At 36.4% G+C, this 15,126-nt stretch overlaps 1 protein-coding gene across 7 annotated transcripts in view; it reads right to left on the bottom strand.

Annotated features, from left to right (window-relative positions):
- The window catches only part of NIPBL (NIPBL cohesin loading factor), a 161,611-nt gene that overhangs the window by 61,682 nt on the left and 84,803 nt on the right, over window positions 1-15,126 (bottom strand). For 6 of the 7 annotated variants that reach the window (XM_075727004.1, XM_075727005.1, XM_075727006.1 and 3 more), the window contains exon 9: window positions 11,620-12,252. The exons of the other annotated variant lie outside the window; for it this stretch is intronic. In XM_075727004.1, coding sequence (XP_075583119.1) covers window positions 11,620-12,252 — 633 coding nt within the window. The remainder of the gene's footprint in view (window positions 1-11,619; window positions 12,253-15,126) is intronic. 7 annotated transcript variants of the gene reach the window in all.

Genomic DNA, 15,126 nt, shown 5'->3' with positions numbered 1-15,126 from the left:
CTTTAAGGCTAAGGAATGACTAAACATAGGTTGGAAATTCTGCTGTAGATCTATTGTCAAAATGTCTAGACCACAAATGCAATGTAAGAAAAATAACTTATTTTGTGCCTAGATTTGTGGTGCCTTATCACCAGATGCAATGAGCCAGCTCTCTTTTTGGGAGAAGGAGAATGAATGGTAAGGAGGATGCAATCAAGGAATAGGGAAATAAACTCCAAGGAAAAAAATCCAGCACCCTCTCAAATTGTAAACCAGAATTATAACATGAGGCTTCTAATTTCTTCTGTATTTGTAGAAGATTCTTACTTAGAAGAATTCAAACTTTGAAGGATCATCTCTAAAATTAGCATTAGAACAAGTAGTAAAGTGGTCAATTCCAGTGCTGTGAACAGGCTTTTTTCCCCCATCATTTTCATTATCAAATCTATTTGTACATCTCAAACTTCCTAAAACTCCAAAGCATTTAATGGCTGGAAGACAGTAAAGACAGATACAATAAACTCCATGCAGAAACTGGTCAACTGCAAATAAGGAGCTTTTCAAAGTTCAACAAAAACTGGTAGGAATGCCTGCCAACTTTATGATAGACATGTGAAGCAAAATAAATTTGCCAAATCAAAGGTGCAGCTTTTTAGCATGGAGATGTTTGCTTCTTCTGTACTGCAGTAATCGTTGTATTCAGGTAAGAACTTACATAGATTAATTTCCCTACACTACTGATTAAAACGAATCTATTTTTTTGAAATCTTTATGCAATGACAAAAAAGTCTTTTTCTCCTTGTGACTAAGAGGTCTTTGACCTCACTGAGCTTCATGGCAGGTCTTAGGAATGGTCATGAAGTAGAAGCTTCCAGACTAACAGGTTTCAAATTTGATTTTTTTTTTTTTTGGAAACATAAATGTTAATACACATACATCCACACACATCATTACCTTATTTCTCAATTAAAACTCTTTAAATTTTGAAACACAAATTGAGAAACTTGTGTTCCTAGGAAAAAGCCAGTCAGCTACAGTTTCATTTCATGAATGACACACAGAAATGTCAGCCACACTGAAAAAGTCCTGTAAAGCTCTCATGGTGGATCTGACAGTAGCCCTTAAAACATTACTGTTATCAGTTATCTCCCCCATTCCTTTAACTGAGGTTATCACCTGTAGCAGAAGGCAACACGCATTCATATTTCCACAAGTGCATCTCATTGTCCAATGCATCACCTTGAAGGCGCTAGTGAAGATGGTTTGCATTAACCTACCAGGCTGAATGAGTCAGTTAAGAGCCAAGCAAATGCTTCCCTCTGCTTCCCTTACTATGGGAGCAAGGCAGATGGCCAGGAGATGGGATGCCTTAAACAGCTGTAGCTGTATCAACCAAAACTCACCTTTCAGAGCCCTTAAGGTGAAGGCTCCAAGATTAAAAAACCAAAACAATTCAAGTAGGACCAATTTTCTTGCTTGAACTTCTGTAACTGACCAGGCTCAATATGCTGCTGTTCTTCATCATCCAAAACATTAAATTGTAAGTTGAGAGCATATACGTAGATGTTCACATCACAACTTGGCATACATATTCTCTCTAAATACAGAGCTCTTCTGATGCACCTTCTTCATTTCTCTTGACAACTGGATACTGATGTTTTAGTAAGTTATTATAACCACAACCTGCTGACATCTTATCTGAGAAGAAAGGGACATTTTCAAAGTTTTCTTTTCCTGTAGGTGAATGTGATTGCAGACAGAGTTACAGATTACTCACAGGTTTCTTCGTATTTCCTGTGCATCTTGATGGCGATCCTCAGAACTAGACTTGATCATTACTGTTTTGCCTCTATGAGATTTCTGGATCTAGGACAAAAAAGCTGGCCCAAGTAGATGAAAATATCAGGTTGAACTAGGGCATAAAATGTAGAATGAGTACCTAGTACTACTATCGTCATTGAGCATAACGAAAAAACTCCACTAAATGATCACAAAAACTTTTTAAGTTGCCATGATAGCTGCAGAAATCTGGAAGCTGAAATACACCATTGGACTTCAAGAGCTTTATAAAATCTTGAACTCACTTTGAACTATATGAGAATAATCAATAGATAATCAGAGAGGTGAGGACAGAGTAATTACCCTCTGAAAACAGATGTCTTCATATCTTCTCTTTTACAATCAAATACATGTGAGTTTGCATACATCTGCTTTGTTAAGGCATGAGTCCTAACACCCTTAGGCTTCTGATGAACAGATGAACTTAGGAACTTTTACAATATCCATTCAAATATACTTCGTATCCTTCAAGGCATCAGTATCCAAACTTCATCCATTTCATTCCATAGATAGTAGAATTTCTTTTTATTACCAGGATCTAGGACTTTGCCAAAAATATAAGACTAACATTTTTCTTTCAAATCCTGCAGACCTAGATTCAAAGGTTGCCACAGTTCTGAACATGTAGGCTTGCAAGCTCTTGAGACCAGTGAACTGTGATCAGGATCTTTTTGCTCCACTCTTTGTAACAGTTTTCATAATAAAAGGAATATGTAGTAATCCACAGAAGAGCCTTCTATTAGAGATCAGGTATCCAAGTTTGTTGTTTGCAGGTTCTTTTTCTGATCCCAGTTACTCTCTTATGTATACATCCTTTTGACTTGGCAAATTCGCATGGATGTTCTTTTGATTGCAACATGCTCACCAAAAGGCAGTACCTTGGTACTCAAAGCAAGATCATAAGCTACCTTACTCTAAAAAACAGTAGAGATGTTCTGTCAAATTAAATGGGTCACTGTGGTACAAGAAACAAAACATTACCAAGGAACCAAGAGTTTGAAATGGAAAAAAAGATTAGCTGGATTTCCAAGCGGTTATCTCTCACCTGTCCTCTTATGAACAGTATTCCTGGAGACAGGTTGTGGCCTTCATCGTTGGAAACATCTGTGTGTCAAAACGACGACTACTTTCAGATTTAGAAATTAATTACTGCGGAACCTTTGTGCAAAAAAACATTGCACTGGAATAACCACAGATACCTTCAAATACATTTCTGCTGAAACTGCAAGTCAATCCGAAGAATATCAATCCTGAAAACGGATATGCTTGGAAGCTGAGCAAGTTTTAGGGACAGCAGCTGGATGAAGGAAGCTGTATTAAAGAAGTATTTCCATTCTTCCATTTAACCTGAAATCGTTCCAAAGCAGCAGCCAGAACACCATTAGTGCTGAAGTGTCCGATGTTACTGCTTTCTTGCAAACATGATGATTGCCTTAAGTCCCAGCTTAAACTCTTTCAACAAATGAATATAACAGGATGATAGCTTAAAAACTTCTAGAACTGCTTTTCCTAGCAAACTGAAATGGGCCTTTTGTAAATATGTAAGGTAGCAAGTCTAAATAACAACCATGTGCATGGTTGCTAAGCGTTTTAGCAGGACGGTAACACTCCACTCTGTTAATGCTGTTTGGTAGACTCTAAAACCCTGAGATTTCTGAATGATCTTGAATGATCTCAAAGACACAACAGATAAATTACCACTTCCTCATTTACACCTTGTAAGGGATTCAATTGGAGACTTCATATCCAAGATGGTTAAATGTGAATGTACTCATCTTCAGAACCAAAGAAAATTGATCCTCTAATGCTGAATTCTGGATGAACCATTTTGATAACTCCAGTACAAGCTTCCTTTTTTTAAAGCGTAACAATTAAGAGGTTTACATTTTAAAGCTCTAACACTCTTCAGAGATTACTGGGATATGCCTCCACTCATTTGAAATACCACTTATTTGAATTATTTAAATCAGTAATGAATAAATTTAAACCAAATATACCAGTCCTAAGCAGTCATTACTTATTGTCAAACCTTCCATTTTTTAACAACATCAGAGACAAGTCAGCCAGAGGCCAATTACAAGCTTACCCTTCTTAAGCTAACAGTCAAGATTATGAATTTTCAACAGGTAACACGTAACTATACATCTAAATAACGAATCTATGTTTACCGACAACTATTTTCTTTTAGTTATTTTTCACAGATCTCTTCAAAGTTGTCCAAGTGCCCTGTCCCCCCAACCAACAGTGTTCTGTAGACCACAAGAAGCTAAACCAATCAATCTAATCTGCGTACAAGGAAGTTTTAAAATTACTTTAATGGTACTGATGGATGACCTATCAATGGAGTGAGGGCAATACCTATTCTTATCTTTCTACTCCTTCATGAACATTCAGCATTACTGACCATGAGACTTTGCTCTCACCTGACCTCCCCCTAAAGACGTATTCCAATAAACAACGAATTCAGTAACGAAAGAGAACTATTCCCATCAGTAGAAGAGACTCCCACAGCACTAGCTCCTCCCCTTGAAGGAAAGGCTCAGCAAACATGGGTCAAAAATCTTATTCTCACTCCTTGCTCCCTTACAGAAGAAACTAAGCAAGTACAGTCATGAATCTGGTATAGGAAGCTTTGTAGAACAGAACGTAATGCTCCGAAGTAGATACCAGAGGGCTTCCAGCTGCTGCAGTTCAAAGGAAGGGATTTCTGAGAATCTGAACAGAAGCAGCTGCTAATTTTTAGCAGTCCATTAAAAGACTTTATCAAACTTCTGGTGACTGTGCAAAGAGGAAAGCCCATCAGGAGGGATGTCCAAACTCATTCAGGACAAAACACAAAAAGATGACAGGAGTCTCTGACATGCCTTAGGGTGAAAGTATAGCAGACTTCACAATCTTCTTTTTGGTAAACTTTTGCTTGTTTTCTTAAATATAATAATAATGTAATCAGCATAACTGGAGAATGAAATATGATCTTATGAAGTTTTCTACCTAAGGGTGTCTGGTAACTCATTATTTCCTGTCAACTACAGAAATACTGCACTAGAAAATAACAAGAATTGAACTACAGAAAAGTATAATCGAGCATCTACACTTGTTTAGAGATTGGATGCTGTAACTTAATCTCCCTGAATTTAGTATTGCTTTTACAAACAATATGATTTTAATTTCTTTATGAGAGAGATTTTTCTGACACAAATGCTCTGTTTTATCCATGCCATCGCTTTGTGAAGAATTACAGTTTTGTAAACTCAATTGTTAAAATATCCGAGCAAAACCTTAAGTGCAATGACTTTGAAATACACAATGCAGCACTTAATTTCACAAGAAAAATGCAACACACTAACAGCAGACCTAATGAAAACTACTTACTTTATGTATCACTTACAGATTAACATATCCAATTAGTTTTTAATTAATTTACATAAACAGCAAACTTTAGACATAAGCAATGACTTTGCAATCTCCCTTCCAGATGTTGATTTTATTCTGACATCATACTCAAAAACATCTTCAATCCAGTAACATTTATACTGCACAATAATGGAAAAAAGTCTGTGTCATCTTAGGTTGATGTCAGAGTGAACTTTGACTATGAACTATAGAAATGCTGGGCTTAAACTCTTAATAAGTTTTATTAATTATACATGCCATTTCTTTATCAAGATTTAAATCTATTATAGAGAAGCAACTGTCCCAGAACAATATAAAGTCATTACTGGTTAAGTAATATTATAAATCCTCCCATCCATCTAACAGGTACAATCAAGGGCATACACTACATATTCAAGTTGCATTTCACTTTCTAATCTTAGTTTATGTTACAGATTAAAAAACAAAAACAAGACCAAAAAAAAACCTGTTACCAAACTGCTAGGTTTTAGTTGTTTTCTACACCTGCTTACAAGAACAGGTTTCTGTGCTACCCTACATAAAGCACAACCTGGATAATCGGGGGAATTTGATTTCATGTTACACAAGAGCACCACAATAAAGTAAACACCACTAAAAAAATATGCCTCTACTTTTTTTTTTTAAACATGTTTTTCATTCAATCAGTATTTCCTTCTTTACAAAAATATAAAAGAAAGTAATTTTTCCTAGACAGATGCAAACATTGCAACATTTCATTGCAATTTGTCTAGATAGAAGAGGAATTTCTTCCCCTTAGTTTTCTTAAAACATGTCTGAACACACACAAAGAAAAGTCATCTATAGAAAACCAAGGTTGCAAAGCTGCCTTTTCTTGGTAAAGCTGTATGAGGGGCCAGTTTCATCCATTATGTCACACTACAAAATGCAGACCTAATAAAAGCTTATATATACCAAATACATGATAACTAATTCTCATGTTGTCCTACTACATAGAGATACAATCATTTGTGATTTTTACACTGCCTCATTTCAACTTCTGGTATTAGTGACTGTAATCTTCTGTAAGATGACTACACTTGTAGCTCCATTTTTAAGGAAATAAAACCCCTACAACAATTTTTAGAAATGAATGCTAATATACTGGTTATAATCACACATTCTGTCATTTCATTAAATTAGATGTAAACAAACTATTCATTCTTAATAGTGTTCTTCTATTAGTTTCCTCTTTGGGGAATTTTTGGGGGGAGATGGGTAATGGGGAGAAAGGGAGAGGAGCTGCGTAAGAACTTAAAAGGTAAGAGAAAAAGGTTACTTACCTATAACTGTAGTTTTGAGAGTTTTGCTCCGGCAGATTCACACTCTTGGGATGTGTGTCTCTGCTGCTATGGGCTTGGAACGAACTAAAAAAAGAAGGGCCCACACCAGGCATCCAAATGCCCCCTAACTGATCCAATTATTGGAAATAAAGTTATTACAGCTTCACTTCTTCCTAATTCAAAGAATCCACAGTAAGATTCCAAAGAAGTGGGTAAAATGGATCCTCAGAGGTAAAATATACAGGGGGAAAAAAAAAAACCACAGATACAAGTAGGTTTGTCTCATTTAAAAAATATTTCTAATGTTTTTAAGTGTAAAAAAAATATTAGCCTCCCAATGAAATTATTAGTGATTAATGATTTCATTACTCTTCTCACAAACTCCAGAGAACAGTGCCTTTTCCAAGTAAAAGTAGAACTCCTTAATCTGTTAAAACAGCTGCATTATATAAAAGTGTCTTTGAAGCAGCCTAAAATCTAACAGTGAACACACAGTACTATGTATGGAAGAGCTCAAATTAAAATTCAGCAAATCTGAATAAAAAAACTAAAGCAATTTGAAAGAGAGTCTCTGAAAAGAAGATGGGTTACTTTCTGTTTTTTCAAGTAATTTTCAAGACTATCTTCCCTTTTCCCCTTCCTAGAAGACTCAGAGCTCCTTTTAACATTATTATCTTAAATACTTTTGATTCAGAGTATTTGGGGTTTTTAGAAAAGCATGAAAGGTCTTGAAGTATAAACCTTGAACCTGAAAATTAATTCAGTGGCAGGTCTAAATCTTGAAGAACAAGAACTTAATGTAATGTTCTAGGAAAGGTTTAGACTGAAAGTACTGACTGGCTTTGAACTGCTTGACTACACACAAAAATAACCCAGATGTATCTAAACAGTGGCAAAGCATGAGTTAATGCAAAGAACTGAGGTTACCAAAACAAAATTTCTCCCTCAACATCCCCCCTGCCAACCAAGGAAAAAAAGATTCCCAAGAAGAACAGAAATTCCTGGGACATAATTTTCTAAAACTCAACAGGATTTCCTGTACTTTCTTGGAGTAGTCAACTTTAAAATGTGAACAACTCCAGTTTATTGAACAAATTAGGTTCAGAATATGGACCTCTACTTGTTTCAAAACTATTCAACAGCACCAAGTAGTACAGGAAATGTGACTACTGATGGTGATTAGAAGAAAAGAAAGTGTGCATGAAGCTTCATTACCTTCCTAAAGAAATTATATCATCAAAATATCACAACGCACCTAAGCAGAGGATGGTTCACTTGTTGTTGACTGTTGTGGAAAAAGATAATCCCTTTCTGTATTAGCCCTTCCGAATCACTTTTTTTCCAACTCAGATAATCTGAGTCTTGATAAGTAATAGCTGGACCTATCTGTAATACTACATATCCTTTCAGAAGAGAAGATAGATCTAGTATTGATTGACAACTTGTATCTGATGAGTGTATAGAGGCCATTGTGAGGGGGGCAATGAGAACCGAAGACCTGAGGTATGTCATCTTCCATGGATTTATTTATTTGTTCCGAGGCTACTAAACATAATAGATGTATTAGAATGTAACTTCTGGTGCCAAGTGCCTTGATCTCCTAAATCTCCAACTATTCCTTTCACTAACAGATACAGACAAACTACTTGCAAAATTGATCAATACAGAGAGACCTCCTGGATTGAGAAAGAAGGAAGAGGAGATAGACTCTTGTCCTTCCACATAGAGGACAGGGATGAAACCAACTTTTTCAAACTTCACACCTCTATATCATGATGAAAAGACCATGTAGTCCACTTAATCCAAGATCCAAATAGACCTAAAGGATAGAATTATAAAAACAGAGCTCTGAAAAGCACTCAGATACGAGGCAAAAGTTCTATACTATAAAATCACTCTTTATGCAAATCTGACATACATTAGGTCAAATCTGCCAGATTTTGCATTAGTGATTTTTGCACACAGAATTCCTTTTTCAGAAAGCAAAAGCATGGCAATCAGGTCGCAGAAAGATATGCTGCTTTTCAAAGAAGAAGGCACATCTGCAAAACCCTGTGTTAATTCCACCTCTGAAACAGAGACTGCCTCCCACTTTGAGAGACTTCGTTTGGTGGAAGCTAAATATTTTAACATTTTGTTAGAATTAACAATTATTACAGAAAGTACTATAATTACCAAAGGGCTCCAAACCCCACTTTCCACCTGTACCAAACTTTATAAAAGGACCTCAGCATTAAAAAAAAAAAAAAAAAAGAAAAAAGACCTTAGCATTGCCTTAGGGAAGTGTAGCAGTTGTATAATTTTTAGCAACAACCGGACCCTCCCCCCCGCACCCCCCCCTCCAATCTATGCCTCTCCTCTGGAATAGAGTTATACCACACTACTGGTTCCAAGCCTCAGAAAGAACATGTCATATCCAACCAAAGCCTTACTGTTAAAAAGAAAGCATCTCAAAACCTTTGATGAAGCATAGTACTATAGAGATTTCATGTCTAAAAAAAAGGACAGAAGAGACCACTAATCTTCTATCAAAGCTTTTGAGTACAATTCTACTCGAAGTAATTTATGGAAGACAGCAACGTGTGCCTACACAGAAAGTGTAGTGTGATTGTAATTGTATTCCCATGCCTTGATTACAAAAGCAGCAAAGACGCTTTCATGCAGATTTTAGTATGTGCTAGCATCTTGACAAAGTTCTCTAGAGGGATGCTTGCTATTGTAAAGCACCAGCTAGCACTATGCATTCCTGTTCTAATTAGACCGAGTATTTGCTACAATCACACTATTTTCTTGACATAATATGATCTGAAGTTACAGTACATGTACTAAAATGCACAAAATGCCAGGTTTCTGAATAAATACAGTAAGCAGCTTCACAAAAAATGAATGACATATTTAGGAGATATTTGATATATTTCTAACAGACATATTCCCGTAGGAACAACAGAGGAAGCTTCCTTCTGTGGTCACACCAAACCAAACAGCTATAACTAGAACAATCCCAGACTGTATCAACTTGTAGGCATAGTACAAACTTACAAGCAACGGCAAAAGCATTACCAAACAATAAGAATCATATTTCTCCAAGGTAACAGCTTTTCAGGAAATCTGTCCCAAGACTGCTAAAAATACTTCTACTCAATGCTATTCATTCATGGCTGAAACCTCAGCAGCCAAAGCGAAAAGAGCAGCTGTCTAGCATGGGGGAAACTTACCACCAGTGAATAAATGGTGATCGTTTGTCCCAATGTAAGGCAGCAGCTCTTGCACCTGATTGATAGTTATTGCAGGAACTCAGGAAAAACTGAGACCTGCCAGAGGATGCAGGTAGAAGGGATGCATAAGGCTGGAATCCTTATTTGGGAAGATGGTTATTGAGGAGTGGTGAAGGGGAGAGATCACATTCCATATAAATCACTCCTTTCCCCAAAAGAAACAAATCAAGAGTCTGCCCATGGCTATGTAATTATGGCAAACTTTACAACTAATGCTCAACATTTACTGAAAGCCAGAAGAAAAGAGAAAGTGTATTTTAGTCTTGCTTTAAGTGTTTGAAGGCTGCTGTGCACCACCAAAAATACAGTGCACTCTTCCAGATGCTTCTCAGCTAAAATTTGCTGGAGATTCTACTTGAAGTGTGTGGATATAGAAGTAGCTTTTCAAGTATTAGGAGACAAACCACAAGCTCTCCATCAATAAATTTGAAATTAGTAGAAGAGATTTAAGAAAAGTAACAAATACCTCATTCAATTAAATTAAAATTAAAGACAGCAGAGATCTCTTTTGAGGTGAGCACACATTTTCTCCGTATATTCACAAACAACGTTTCCTAGAAAGACTTGATTTAGTTACCAAATAAGAAATATCTAAGAAGTTAAACCTTCTAGTAATTGCAACAACCACATTTACAAATACACACACACATACACTCTCTCTCTCCCCCCCACCCCAGCATCTTTCAAAACAGAAAAAAATGCTTGAATAGGGAGAAAATTTGTGCTCTCTCTGCTGGCTAAAGACCCAAACTCTATGTAAATTCAGTTGCATCCATACAAGTATGTCCAAAATTGACCATTTTCACCTATGAACTTCCAAAATCAAATTTGCACTGTTTTCCACTCTGCAAGGTTTTTCTTGGGAGTATCTAATAAATTAGCGTTATACTATACAAGATTTTTTTCTCAGAAGTTAAACACAGTGCGCAGGAAGCTTCTGAAAAATACTTACGTTAACTTTCACTATCTAATTTATAAAATACATCTTATCTTCAAGATTTACATGTGGGCTGTGCATCTACTTTTGAGATTTCTGAAGCCTAAGACCTTCAAACCAGTTAACAGAAAAAACAAAACAAAACAAAACAAACCCAAAGAGGATAGATTCAATAAAATTAATTAAGATCACCAGTACAGCTACTGAAGTGAAAAAAAAAAAAGATTTCAGAGGCTCATCTGGTTCTGTGCTAGAGACCATATACATATATGGTAGTTCTCTAAAGCTTGTAATGCCTACATAATAATGAATATCCAGTTGAACAAACATTGCAGAAAACATAGTAGTATAAATCACTCAATCATTACAGTACCTCTAAAAGAATAGATGTGATTTTAATCTAACACCTCCTTCAAAATAGGTTCAAATGGGGATATGAATATAAATGGAATAAAAGAGTTTTCCCATGTCTTCTTAAATTAGACAACATGGGTAGTTAATTAATAATTCAACTACCAAAACTTATTACAAATTTTGACTTACGGTACTGCTGGGATATTAGAAACTATAAACAACATCAATTGTACTTCATTCAGTATCACAGTTCAAAGTAAGAATAGCTTAAAAAGAATTTTGAAACATAATGGATAGAAAGTGAAGTTTTAAGACCCCAAATAAAGAATATGAGATATTAAAAATATGCATATATGAGAGATTACAGTTCATTGTTGGAGGGGAATGGAGATGAATGTCGCAGAAGAACCTACACTGAGTAAACAGAATTGAACTATGTGACAATGACAGGAAGTTTCTTTATATATATATATGGGTTTTATATGCATATATATATATTTATATAGTATATATAGTGTATACACACACACAATCCTTTTACCTTTATCTTGCACTTCTTTTGAAAATCGCTCCCTTTCAATAGCTGATTCACGTTCTATCCGCTCAATTTCAGCCAATGCATCCAATTCTACTTCATCATATGACGTTATAGTTCCTTGTTGCGAAACCTGTTGCTGTGTCTGTACCACAGGAGTTTGAGGTTGTTTTGCAGCAACTGAAGTGTTCTGTTGTAAAACAGGCACTTGTTGTGCCTGAAGGAAAGCTGTCTGTTCATGCTGCGGCAAACACTGAGCAGCGTTTAGTGGGCGGTTAACATCCTGTGGAGTAACGGGTGTTTTAGAAGTCTGTCCTGGGTACTGCACATTAAAAGGAATATCACCCTCTGACACACTGCTGTTTTCCAAACCAGAAAGCATATCATCCTGCTGGTCCATATCCGAAGATCTTACACGAGAGAGTCTTAATGTAAGCTTAGTGGAGTCCTTGGAAGGAGAACTAATGATATCATACATTGCAGCTTTTTCAGTCTGGTCTTTTTCATCCTTGCCTAACTTCATTTTCTTTTGTTTCTTTTGCTTTCTTTCTGGAGAATCTAACAATATGTCTGGGGGAACATCTCTAGGTGATGAATAAGGTGGAGGCTGAGATTGTTGGATTAAAGGTTGTCTTGATCCTAGAATAATAATTCAGAAAAACTGAACAGTTATGTTGTTTCATGTTTATATAAAAACACACTAAATATAACCTACATAATTTTCATGTGTATTTCTACATATATCTGTGTTCACAAAAGGTCTACATAAGATTGGTAGGAAGCACATCATTCCTAGATCAAGATGTAATCCAGATAGTTGCAGTGTATTTCCTAGGAATTTTAGCAGTCCACTGCAGGTAGAGAAGGGATCATTTCAGAGAAGATGGAACAAAAAAACCCACCACCAAAAAAGAATAAATAAAAATAGTACCTGCAGGTTCAGAATATCAACTATTAGAAAATGTCAATGAAAGCAAGTTGACTACAGAAAAAGGAAAGATCAAAAAGATTCTTAATAAGGTCCAGTGTTAAAAGACTTAATGATCAGTGTACAGGCATTAGCCATTTCAGCCACACATTTTTAACTTAAAAAAAAACCCCAAAACAAAACAAAACCCAAAAAACCCAAAACATACACAACCTCCTTAACTTTGATTCTGACGGTTCAACTTTTTTTTTTTTTTTTTTTTTTTATTTTAGGTGAACTCATTCCAACCTCCCCCACTCATTACTATCTAGGAAACACTAATTGTCTTAAGGCATTTCTCTACCATTCCCTGCTTTATCTCCCCCCCTTTTTTTAAAATGTAGGAATTTTTACTTCTACATGCACTCATTCCAGGCTTTGAGTGTATCTAGAGAAATTTTTAAGAGGACATTTTTAATTAAAAACGTTCTCCAATTAATCACATTTAAATTTTTTTGTTCTTCAAATTAAACCAGCTCCCTGTAACTGTTAGCCCAGAAAAAAGCTCTCAAAACCAGTGTAGCTTTTCAACCTGTCCCAATTATAATTTTGAGCTATAATTTTTGGCTTAAGAAGGCGTACCGGGAGCAGTGGGGAAGCCTGTTGGCTGGACCAGTGGGGCCAGCCTCCTCTTGTTTAAGCAAGCATTTATCAGATTCCATTCATCCATTGGGAAATACTGATCTTCAGAAAGCAGTGACTGAGATTATTATTAGTCATTCTGGTTCAGGTCATCATAGGTCAGTATTTCTAACAACAATCAAAAACTAATTGGAATACAGGTCCCCATGTGTTTCATTCAAGAAACACCACTAAGCATGAAAGCAGCTTTATTCTGCAGCTTTAATTTCTACCAGGTATTTTAAGAAATATTAAGAATCATTAAGCAATGTACTGACCTGTAGATGAAAAAAAAGAATGGGTACATCTAGCAAAGCTCCAATTAACATGAAAGGTGTGCCTTTACTGATGACTTCTTTGCACAGACTGCTATAGTTATTTTCTCTCCCTAGTACATTCTGGGAGAAGTCCTATAACTTCTGTATGTAGAGAGCAGTGTATGAAATGGGTATATCCTACGCTTCTTGACCATCAGCAACAATTCCATATTCTGCCAGTAACATCCACAATGTTGGGAAGCCCTGTTTTGACTCATCCTGACTCTCAAGATCTTTCCACTACTCCACTTCTCCTCCTCAAATTAGGTACCACACTTAACCATCAGTACTGAAGTCCTGGCTACACCCTATAAAGATCTCTCACTTGCCTTTCACCACAGATTCCTATTCTTGTGATGCTCCCCCCTCCCCACCCCACCTCGGTTACTGTTTCTTTTGGTAATTTACAAGATTGTCTTAGTGTAATGTATAGCAGAAATCATTAGCTACCCATTTATTTTATGGTAATACTACCACTCAGGAAATACAAGCTGCATTTTTGTTTCTACAAATATTAGAGGCAGCTTGAAATTTTTCAAAGAGATCTTACTGACATCTCAGTCTTGAATTCTCTCTTAAAAGAATACTTCTGAAGTTGCAACAATGGAACATTTACTGGTTTTCACAGTTACATTTCAAATAGAGGACACAGATTTGATTCTCCTTTGTCCTAAACTTTTAAGTAAATATGACAAGATTGTTCTGATTTAGTATTTGTCATGCTGAGGAATCACACTGCAGCAATAGATAAGCTGGGTTTTTTAATCCTTGGGTAGACTTGAGGAGGTCAGAAGGATTTCAGTGCATTCCATTGAACATACTTGGAATCCAGTAAATGAAGAAACAAAAGTAATTTTTTCCCTCTCCTAGGCAGCACTACGAATAGGTATTTGAAAGTATCTTCCTCCTGAAGGAAAATCCTGAAAGGTGTTGCTAGTAAGGCCTATAAGCTCCATTTTAAGAGTACATGCCCTGCCAATAACTTCACATATTTCTGAGATGTCTAATCATAGAATCATAGAATGTTTTGGGTTGGAAGGGACCTTTAGAGGTCATCCAGCCCAACCCCCCTGCAGTGAGCACGGACAGCTTCAACCAGATCAGGGTGCTCAGAGCCCCGTCCAACCTGACCTTGAATGTTGCCAGGGACGGGGCCTCTTACCACATCTCTGGGCAACCTGTTCCAGTGCTTGACCACCCTCATTGTAAAAAACTTCTTTCTAATGTCTAGTCTAAATCTATTCTTCTTTAGTTTAAATCCGTTATTCCTTGTCCTGTCACAACAGGCCTTATTAAAAAGATTCTCCCCATCTTTCCTGCAGGCCCCCTTTAAGTATTGGAAGGTCACAATAAGGTGTCCTCGCAATGACGGCTAATGATGGCTAAGACTCTGGCAACAAGGAGGCTTCTTAGAAGCTACAATGCCTATGTATTGAGGTGAAAAGAAATTGAAAAAGATGAAGCAGTCTGGAACAGTTTCATTCTACCACAGACATAAGCAGTTTTGAACAGGTATCACACATTGAACATGTACCACATTGTGTTGGATGCTTAGACTTCAGACAAAACATCACCCATTATACACAGACAGTTGTGCCTATTACTGTT

Source organism: Pelecanus crispus, chromosome Z (genome assembly GCF_030463565.1).
Source record: "Pelecanus crispus isolate bPelCri1 chromosome Z, bPelCri1.pri, whole genome shotgun sequence".
In the NCBI taxonomy this organism is placed as follows: domain Eukaryota; kingdom Metazoa; phylum Chordata; class Aves; order Pelecaniformes; family Pelecanidae; genus Pelecanus; species Pelecanus crispus.
The sequence above is the reverse complement of the archived record's forward strand: the minus strand, read 5'-3'. Positions and strand labels throughout refer to the sequence as shown.